Source organism: Podarcis cretensis (assembly GCF_951804945.1).
Source record: "Podarcis cretensis genome assembly, chromosome: 13".
NCBI classification, from domain to species: domain Eukaryota; kingdom Metazoa; phylum Chordata; class Lepidosauria; order Squamata; family Lacertidae; genus Podarcis; species Podarcis cretensis.
The window spans coordinates 19,413,370-19,423,784 of record NC_137182.1 but is presented as its reverse complement, the minus strand read 5'-3'; the positions used below and the strand labels follow the sequence as shown (position 1 = coordinate 19,423,784).

The following is a 10,415-nucleotide window of genomic DNA, read 5'->3' as shown; positions in this document are numbered from 1 at the left end:
TGCTACAAGCACATGCTACTCTGTGGTCTTCTATCTTGGGAGGACTGTATTTTTGTTCTCAAGCTACTGAAGAGAATGGATGTTTTACTCCCTCTCTCTGGTAGAACAGCATCAGCCTAATGGAGGCTGAAATGGAGAAGAGACAGAGCTTTAATTTTTAGTTCTGGAAGATATTCATAATCTAAGACATCTCACCTATACCGGCATCAGTATATTATGCAACAAACTGGATGTAAATTTATTGCTTGAAGTCGAATGAAGTTTGAGTTCTGCAAGTAAAGCTTTCCGAACTGTATTTTTGGACTGGACAATTTTTATTTCAAAGAAGACTTCGCTTTTATTCATCCAAACTGCTGCCCATATGTGCAGCGTTAACCATATCAATAGAGACTCTGTGGTCATCTCTGCAAAATGAACACAAATGCTAGATATGGTAGATTCTATAGGTTTGCTCTGCCTGATCCTTGCAAAATGCTCACTGCTCCTGGCCTCTCACACAGGCATGGGCTTGCCACTCCCGTAGCATTTATACTCTGTTTCGTACATGCGAGGAACACACATGATCTCCACCACAGGCACCTGGCAGGAGACCGTGGGAGGCTTCTTCACCGGGCAAAAGCGGTCCCAGGTGCGCTTGTAGTCATGGGGAAGCTGGTAGGATTCTTGGGTCAGGGGAAGCAGACCCCGGTGGGGAACGGCAGGTATGTGTGGCCCCAGACGGGGCACTCGGGTTGCTTTGAGGAACACCTTGATGTCCCGCATTGGTTCAGGATCACGGATCACGGGGTATTCCCCACACCGCTGGAGCGAGAGAGCATTCTTCCTGGCATAGCCTTGTCGTTCCTTGCTGCAGGAGAGAGAGGAGGGAGGAGGGATCAAAATGTGTCCGTTTCTCTGAAAGTGGGGTTAAACCAAGCAGTTTAAAGGAGAGAACACTGTCTGGAAGGGCCCCCTGTGTACACACTGCTACTCTTGGCGCTGCAGAATATGATATTGTTTGGGAATAACTTACTGTATTTTTCACTCTATAAGACGCACTTTTCCCCTCCTAAAAAGGGGGAAATGTGTGTGCATCTTATGGAGCGAATGCAGGCTGCACGGCAATCCCAGAAGCCAGAATAGCAAGAGGGAACGTTGCGCAGCGCTCCCTCTCGCTGTTCTAGCTTCTGGCTTAGCTGCGCGAAGCCTCCGCAGGGCAGCGGGGAGTGGCTCTGTTCCTTCCCCCATCTCCCAGAAAAGCCCCCAAGAGCCGCGTTCCCTTTAAAGAGCGTGTGGCTCTTGGCTGGCTTTTGCAGGAAGTGGGGGAAGGGACAGAGGGCAGCTTAGTCGCACGCAGTCTCCTCCGGGCAGGGGGAGCCTTCATCCCGCTGCCCGGGAGAGGCTTCGGTGGCTATCCCAGAAGCCAGAACAGCAAGAGGCTATCCCAGAAGCCAGATCCCTCTTGCTCTTCTGGCTTCTGGGATTCAGAATATTTTTTTCTTGCTTTCCTCCTCCAAAAACTAGGTGCGTCTTATCGTCTGGTGCGTCTTATAGAGCGAAAAATACGGTCCTTTTTCTTGATCCTGTGATACGCCATACTTTCTTTGCATGCCTGCACTCGGGTAGCACACAGTCGTTTTATCACTGGTATTTCATTAAAATCAGAAAAATACTGATACCTATGGGACCGCCTCTCCTGGTACGTCCCACGGAGGACCTTACAGTCTTCAAATAAAAACATCTTGCAGGTTCCAGGCCACAGGGATGTTAGGCTGGCCTCAACCAGAGCCAGGGCTTTTTTGGCCGTGGCCCCGATCTGGTGGAACGCTCTCTCACAAGAGACTAGGGCCCTGCGGGACTTGACATCTTTCCGTAGGGTCTGCAAGACAGAGCTGTTCCACCAGGCCTTTGGCCAGGGCACAGCCTGACCCCCTCCTTTGGCAATCCTCACAGAACTCTAGCCCAATGGCTGCCATTAATATGATTTTGAATTGATTTTTAAATGAATTGATTTTAGAATGCTGTGTTGCTTTTATTGTTGTTAGCCGCTCTGAGCCTGGCTTCAGCTGGGGAGGGCAGGATATAAATAAAATTACTGTTATTGTTGTTATTTTGACAGCAAAAGTGATACCATACATAAATCAGCCTTGCCATTATCAGCACAAACGCTCCAGCCAGCTAAGCTATCCAGCTGTCAAGGCACGTTAAGTATGGTTGTTAACCTAAAAAATACAAGTTCTGTGCCATTGTAAACAAGTTGTCTTAGCGGTAGCAAACAAGGGTCAAAGAGTGGAATGTGGGTTCAGAGACAAGACAACAAATAAACGAATAAATAAATAATATTTATGCCCCACCCACCTGGCTGGGTTTCCCCAGCCACTCATTAAAAACACGATTAAACATCAAACATTAAAAACTTCCCTAAACAGCATTGCCTTCAGATGTCTTCCAAAAGTCAGATAGTTGTTTATTTCCTTGACATCTGGTGGGAGGGCGTACTACAGGGAGGGCGCCACTACCGAGAAGGCCCTCTGCCTGGTTCCCTGTAACCTCACTTCTTTTCAGTTTCTAGTTTGGGTATCAATGTGATGAAAGCTTCTTTCCACGACTCCGGTGCCTTCTTCCCCTCCATAATTTCATTGCAAACCTCATTAATGGATGTATCAAATAGTCTTTCAATGTCTTATAATATTTGGAGGTAAGCCCATCTGGCCCTGGAGACTTGCCCAGTTGCATATTCTGAATGGCCTCCTCAATCTCTAATTGTGTTATTTTATAATTCAGGATTGTTCTGTTCCGCAGAGACAACTTAGGTAAACCATTCTTCTTTAGAAATTGTTCTATCTCTGATTCATTTTGTGGCCCTTGAGTATATAGTTGTTTGAAATATCTCTGGAAGCACTTTCTAACCCTGTAACCTCACTTCTTGCAGTTGCACCCTAGAGGATTATGGGAAGGGAGTGTAGGCAGTGGCAGAGGTGTCTGGGGTGGGGAGAGAACCTTGGAAGTGCTACTTACTCAGTGAAGGGATGGAAGTCCCGGCTGGTAACAGAGATATAGGGGTCATTCAGCCGTAGAACTGCCTTGTCCCGGATGTAGAAGGGTTTGCCTGCCATCTCTTCATTCCGTGTGCTGGCCACAATGGACTGTGGAGAGCAAAGGAACAAAGCCACTGTTGTGCGTGGAAGTATTGAACTCCTCAGCACACCATAGTGGACAACCCCAACCAAGCCTGGTATTACCACGCAACATTCTTGAGTGCCACCCACAAAAGAGGATTGGTCATTCAAATTAGCTGAATTTACAGAATTGGCGAAATTAACTGCAGCAATAAGATATAAAACAAATCAGAAATTAAGGTCACAATGGGTTTGGTTTGAAGAATATATGAGTAAACACTGCTCTGAAGATAGCATGCTGATATGTTTAGACTAAGCTTGTAAAGTTGATTTAGATAATATATTAGTACAATAAAATAAGTAAGGTATTTATATTATATTATATTTATATTATATTATATTATATTATATTATATTATATTATATTATATTATATTATATTATTTTATATTATATTATTTTATATTATATTATTTTATTTTATTTATTATAAGGTATTTATATATTATTTACATGAATTGCAATGTAAATAAGAACTTTAAAGGAATAAAGATGATGAGCACTGGTGGAGGGAAGTCACAAGGGTGTGTCACACCATCCACCTATTTTATGCATTTTTTCTTTACCTTGTGATAGGAATTTTATGGTCTTAGATATATGGCAACGTTCACAACCACACGTACATAGATCAGCACAGGAAAGCCAACCTGGAACCATTTTGATTCCTAAACTGAGCAAATGTTTCTCTGCATGGTCAAATTGGAAAAGCCTCCCCATTGTCTCTTCCTTCACAAATCCTGTCTTAATCTGTGTTTGAATAAAGGTGTGAGCCTGTGACCTGGCCCAGGAAATAAGTATTTTACCACTACAAAAGAATGGCCAGGCTCCCCAGGAAATCCAATCAAGTAACCTGCCAGACAGGAGATAAACAAGGACAAGAGAAAAACAACATTTAAATTTCTGTGATGTAGGTGGGATGTATCTGAGGGGTGGTCTTAGGTTACACCCCTTCTGTGACGTATGCATGATGTTTCTCGGGGTGGTCTTGATCTACAGGGTGGCAATTTCAAAAGTCTTTATAAGGCCTTGCACGCCATTGTTCTGGGTCCTCCTCCTCTCCTGCGGGTGAGGGGAGTACCCTGTTGCAACAGATCAATAAAGATCAAGCTTACTAGCTGCTTTGCTTCTCAATATTCTCTGGTTGGCCTCTGTTATTTTCTCCTACCAATAGGGAACCTATGTAAGGACTCTATATGGGCTCTTGGATACCCCATAAGGGAAAAGGGCATATTTTTATTTACAACAACCTGTATCTTCTTTCCTTTTTTTGGTTTGTTTGCTTGTAAGTATATGTAGGTTGGGACGCAGGTGGCGCTGTGGGTTAAAGCCTCAGCGCCTAGGGCTTGCCGATCGAAAGGTCGGCGGTTCGAATCCCTGCGGCGGGGTGCGCTCCTACTGCTCGGTCCCAGCGCCTGCCAACCTAGCAGCTCGAAAGCACCTCCAGGTGCAAGTAGATAAATAGGGACCGCTTACCAGCGGGAAGGTAAATGGCGTTTCCGTGTGCGGCTCTGGCTCTGGCTCTGGCCAGAGCAGCGATGTCACGCTGGCCACGTGACCCAGAAGTGTCTCCGGACAGCGCTGGCCCCTGGCCTCTTAAGTGAGATGGGCGCACAACCCCAGAGTCTGTCAAGACTGGCCCGTGCGGGCAGGGGTACCTTTACCTTTACCTTTATATGTATGTTACTGGTTTGTATGTATGTTAAATAAATAAATAAATAATATTTTTTTTAAAAAACAACGTTCTTGAGTGCCTCCCAGGGCCCAACAATGACTGAGCCGCCATTTTAATTTCCCACAATGCCCCTGGAGCAATGCTGTCTCAAGGGCATTGTAGGGGAAAGGAAAGGGTGTAGCTCCTTGCAGCTGCCAAGTAAACCTGCCAGAATCAGGAGGGGACTCCCTCAGATCCTTGACCCCAGCCTTAGTTAGAGCTCTTGGGTCTCAAGCACATGACCTGCTTCCTTTGATTGGCAGGCCAGTAAAATAAAGAAGGATGTCAAAGAAAAGACCAGGCATGTTGGGGAAGGGATAGGGAAGGCCCAATGTGAGGCCCAATACCAAGATCAGAATCCCACCTCGAACTTGCTGCAGAGGCACCGAGGATAACCCAAATACAGTCCATACCTCGGGTTAAATTTGCTTCAAGTTGAGCGCGTTCGAGTTGCGCTCCGCGGCAACCCGGAAGTAACGGAGCGCGTTACTTCTGGGTTTCGCCGCTTGCACATGTGCAGACGCTCAAAATGACGTCACGCGCATGCGCAGAAGTGGCGAAAAGCGACGCGTGCGTGCGCAGACGTGCCATCGCTAGATACGTTTACCTCTAGATGCGAACGGGGCTCTGGAACGGATCCCGTTCGTATCTAGAGGTACCACTGTATAAGCAGTTAGGCCAGGGATAGAGAAGGAACTGCAAATGTTGTTGAACTACAACAGCTCCCATCACCTCTCACATCATTGACTGCAATAGCAGTGGCTGATGGGAGTTGGGGGTCCCACAATATCTAGAGGGACACAGGTTTTCCTTCCCACTAAAAGCAGACAGCACCAACCTTCCCCACACGCCAGGAAATAATGGATACTGATTGGTCTGATTCCATGGGTAGCAGGGAAAGATGTGCAAGCTTTTGTTGGTATCCATCTGTCTCAAGAGACAATGGAGTGCACCTCTGGGGGTGAAGCCAAATTGACCTCCCTGGGGCGCAAGCCTGGGCAGTGTGTATGGCGGTCCTGGGCTGCCCAAATGACAAGACCCACCCGCCCCTGGCCTCACTGATGTGGTCCAAAGGACAGCAGAGCAAGACATTTGGCACCAGCTGGGCTGCAAGAGTTGCCGGAAGGAGGTGCACAACGTGTCTTAAGGACTCCACTCTGGATTTGTGTAGGGTTTACTTTACTCCTGTTATGTACTGAGCTGAATCCTAGAACAATAGGATCCAGAATGCAGCAGTCTGATTGGTCTGCAGGAGCAGCCAATCAGGTTCCTGGATGAAGTGACTCAGCAACCTGATTGGCCTGCAGGAGCGACCAATCAGGCTTCTGGAGGAAGTCAATCTGCAACCTGATTGGCCTACAGGAGAAGCCTGGAATTAGCCAATCACGTGGGGCCCATTGTGTAAATAATGTATATATAGCTAGATGTTTTGGGGAAAGATTCATTCATTGCTACTATGAGCTGAATAAAGAGCATGAAATTCACACTCGACTCCGAGTATATTTCAACTCCTTAGTCTTTTCTACTCCTGAAGATATCCCACAAGGTAGCAGAGGTTTGGATCGGTTTTCCTTCTCCTAGATGGACTACCTTCCCAGTCTGACAAGTCCCATCTGCCTCTCACTTCCTTCTACAGATGGTGCAGAAACTACCTTCTTGACCGCTGGACCTACGACTGCTCACATCTGTTCAATCTGCCAGAGCCTGTCTTGGCATGCATGTTAAAGTCCCTAACTCACTGAGGCTTTGAGACCCATCAGCCAACCCTCACCTGGTTTAGCTGGCCAGTCAAAGGCATTCCTGGGGTGTGGCCACTGTCGTATACTGACAGCTTCTTGGAGCCACAGGTGAGAGCTGAGTGCAGGTGGGGACCAAAGGTGAACAAACCACCCCAGAAGTAGCACGACATGTCCCCCACCAAAAGCACCACCCCCTCCCCAAACACCCTAAATATATATGCAAGCAATTGTTTGTAAGGTATGCAAAACCAAGCATCCTTTAGGTAGAGATTGTCAACTGGTTAACCTAAAACAGAACACAAAGATGTCTTGGTCAAAAGGAAGAAGATGTCCAGCATAGGGGGATGTCCTCTCCCTGCTTCAGAAACACCAGATACCTTGGATGGTCCATCCAGGTGATGGTCAGCCAAGCCAAATGGCTGAGGGCCAGCATGGAAAGCGGGCTCTTGTGGGAGATTGGGCCAGCCAGGGTAGCGTTCCCTCGTCTCGCTCTTCTGGTTGCCCATGGTCAGTGGGAACCTCCATGCTCTCAGCTGCAGCTGTCAGGGAGAAGAGCAGAAACGGGTACAGAGAAGAAGGGGTTGGGGGAACGGTCACTGCACAAGGACACCCTCTCGTGCAAATGTTTCCTCATTTGCCTCAGGGAGTTTGCCTCCTCCAGCCTGGTGTTTTCAAACAGAGCCATGGAGGAAAGATGATTTGTCTTGCCATCACCTTGTCACTTGAGGCCCTTTGTTCTTCCCCTTGAACAGGGGCTTCTGCTGAAAAACATCTTCATGTATGCGACACCGGCTGCAAGAATTTTAATAGCACAAGGATGGAAGACTGAAGAAACCCCAACTAAAGAATCATGGCAAGAAAAATTGATGGACTATGAAGAACTGGCAAAACTGACATACAAGCTACGGGACAGGGATAACTGTGACTTTAAAGATGAATGGGGAACCCTTTACAAAGTATTTGAAGATGCAACAAAGCGAACTGGACTCCTTGGCTGGCTTTGAATAAACATTCACAAACTTTTTATTGATAATAATCAGCTAAATTTTTTGAGGATCTATACAACTGTGTAACATGCAGAAAACAGCATTTTTAGAGAAATCAAAGACTGGAACTGAGGGAAGTCGGGGGGGTGGGGTTCTGTGGGGGGAGGGAGGGGGAGGAAAAATGGGGGGGGAATAAGGATGATATGTTTCTGGACAATATGTTTTGTTTTAATTTTGAATAAAAAAGCTATTAAAAAAAAAAAGAACAGGGGCTTCTGGGAAACTCTCTGCAGAATCGTCAGCCACCTGTCCCGTTCTTCTGCCTGGATTGCAATCGCAGAGTAAGGGGTGTGTGGGGCTCGATCGATGATATTTCGAGATTACTCCCTGAATTTTCAGCTGATTCAGTGTCTTTCTAGATGGAGGCTTTATACAGCAAACCTGCTCCTCAGGCCTGATTTTTTGTGTGTTTTGTATTTGGCATACATACCCATTTTTTTCAGTCGCAGGTATTCACTGCTATTCCACCACTGCTTGCTCATCGACACTAGCGGGCGGAGTTTGACAGAATGTGTCCAACTGGGTTTTTTTCGGGGGGATTTTTAAGTGTGTGTGTCACCCACTGCCTTTAACTTTACTGGGCATGCATGCAAATACTTCTGTACCTATTTGCATACATCTTTAAATTAAAATACAGGAACCCTAGAAAAGCATACAAGAGCAGATGCTTCTAATCTTAATATTATCATGTTTCGTAATGAACAGAAAGGGGGGCTTGTGATTTTTCAGACTAAGTAGGCTGCAAGTAAATAAATAAAAATACTTAGCTAAAAGTAGAAATAATCAGAATATTTGAAACAGAAATGCTCGCTGAGGTCACTTGGGTGATCTTGTGACGCATTCTAGTGATGCAACTGGGAACCTGACAAAGCAATAGGCATGGCTTCTGTGAACTGGCCAATTGTGGTGCAGGTAGCTCGGTCCTGCTCCCCCTAAATCCTGGCTATGCCAAGGCTCAATTGAACTTACTTCTGAGTAAGCTCACACAGAACCAGGCTGTAATTTATAGGCTGGATTCATTCCACCCATTCCCCCCTCAGTGAAGCCACCAAGCCTAGGGAACTTCAAGAACTGTCACTATTAGGGGGTGGGATTCAATCACAAATTCAGGTTGTACAGTTTAGTTGTTTGGAAACTCTTGTGCAACAAACCTGCTTCTGCAAAAGATCGGACTTTTTGCAAGAAGGAAAGTGACAGGGAAAAACACACTGGGAATTCCCATAACACTTGGGCTGGCACAACACCATCTGACCTCCCTGAAAGCAAATCATGACAAAAGCAGATTAAATTGCCAACTTTGTCTAATCCCCCTGCAAACAAATGTGGACAAATCCTCAATACACTGGCCATCTGGATGTGCCCCTTGACCATTTGAGCTTCTATTCCCTTCCCAGATCTCAGCGCTTCCTGCTTGCCCCTTACCTTCTCTCTCAGATCTTTGTTGTAGAGGACGTCCCAGTGCGCATAGGCGACAGCGTAGCGGGGGTGAGCCAGGACTCCCCCGTGGGTTTTCGGGCCATAAGCGAGTTGTGAGGTGGTTGTCAAGCGTGGGATGACCTCATCTCGGAAGACTTTCTCAGATGCCGGGGGCAGCGGCTCATATATCGTAGACTGGCGATGAGCGAAGTGGGGGTGTGAGGGAGGAGGTGGGGGAAAGAGCAGCAATGGGACAAACCATCAGGAAATGGGGAAATGGGTGCATGGATGAAAAACAGAACCAAGACGCCCCCCCCCCGTAAGAACCATTTATTCCCACAGGAGTTCTAGTTACAGGCAGCATTTTAGCCCACCTGCAAAATACCTAGACAGGGGTCAGCAAACTTTTTCAGCAGGGGGCCGGTCCACTGTCCCTCAGACCTTGTGGGGGGCCGGACTGTATTTTGGAAAAAAAATATATGAATGAATTCCTATGCCCCGCAAATAACCCAGAGATGCATTTTAAATAAAAGGGCACATTCTACTCATGGAAAAACACACTGATTCCCCGACCGTCTGGAGGCCGGATTTAGAAGGCGATTGGGCCGGATCCAGCCCCCCCGGGCCTTAGTTTGCCTACCCATGACCTAGAGGCATAGCTGTCAACTTTTCCCTGTTCTTGCGATGAATCCTATTCGAAATAAGGGAATTTCCCGTAAAAAATGGAAAACGTTGACAGCTATGCCTTGAGGTAGCGGGAGGGGGTGTCAGTCCCCCGCTACAAACCACATCGCTTCCACTAATCCGAATTCCTCCAGCCATCCCCCTTAAAGTCACCAGCTTTGGCTCACTCGTGCATAGGGCGGCGGGAAGGGCAGTGGGGGGCTGTAGTTGAGCCCCACTCCGCTGCTGGTCAGCCTCCAGTCATGCCTGCGTCCCTGCCGGGGCACCAGCGTCGGGGAGTCCACCTCCCAGTCGAAGGGGAAGGCGGAGAAAGTGCCCGCCATGTCCGCCTCCGCTTTTGGGACATGGTTGCCGGGCGGCCGGGCAGAGGAGGAGGAGGCGGCGGCTGGTGCCCTGGGCACCAGGAAGGGGCGGGGCCCCTGGAACGTTAGCGACAAACGTCGCCATGGAGATGGAACGCTCGGCAGCCGGGCGTTCTAGCGCCCCCTTTGATCGAGCCCTGGATTCCATCCGGTCCGGTCCTAATGAGTCCCAATGGGATGCTGGACCGCTGTGGAAGGGGGAGCCAGGGCTGCACCTGGATTTCCTGGGAGCTGGAAGGCCTGCTAAGGATCGTTGCTACTGAGTGCTAAAGGCCGTGGCTTAACGGGTGGGGTGCAAT

The 10,415-nt window shown here is 47.7% G+C and overlaps 1 protein-coding gene across 1 annotated transcript; it reads right to left on the bottom strand.

The window, feature by feature from the left end:
- Window positions 1-295: 295 nt before the first annotated feature.
- SAXO3 (stabilizer of axonemal microtubules 3) lies at window positions 296-10,168 on the bottom strand. The gene is made up of 5 exons (XM_079949950.1): window positions 9,922-10,168; window positions 9,077-9,265; window positions 6,986-7,147; window positions 2,998-3,125; window positions 296-847 (listed from the first exon to the last, which is right to left on the bottom strand). Exons 1-5 carry the CDS (start codon window positions 10,075-10,077, stop codon window positions 493-495), a joined length of 990 nt encoding a protein of 329 aa, XP_079806076.1. The 5' UTR covers window positions 10,078-10,168; the 3' UTR covers window positions 296-492.
- Between the last annotated feature and the right edge of the window lie 247 nt (window positions 10,169-10,415).

Excerpts from the sequence above, each read along its gene's own strand:
- SAXO3 (XM_079949950.1), bottom strand. The coding sequence starts at position 10,077 with ATGGCGGGCACTTTCTCCGCCTTCCCCTTCGACTGGGAGGTGGACTCC. Across the intron at positions 9,266-9,921 it reads TCCCGCCGCCCTATGCACGA|TCTACGATATATGAGCCGCT; the intron begins GTGAGCCAAAGC and ends GCTCATCGCCAG. Across the intron at positions 848-2,997 it reads GACTTCCATCCCTTCACTGA|CAAGGAACGACAAGGCTATG; the intron begins GTAAGTAGCACT and ends TCTCTCCTGCAG.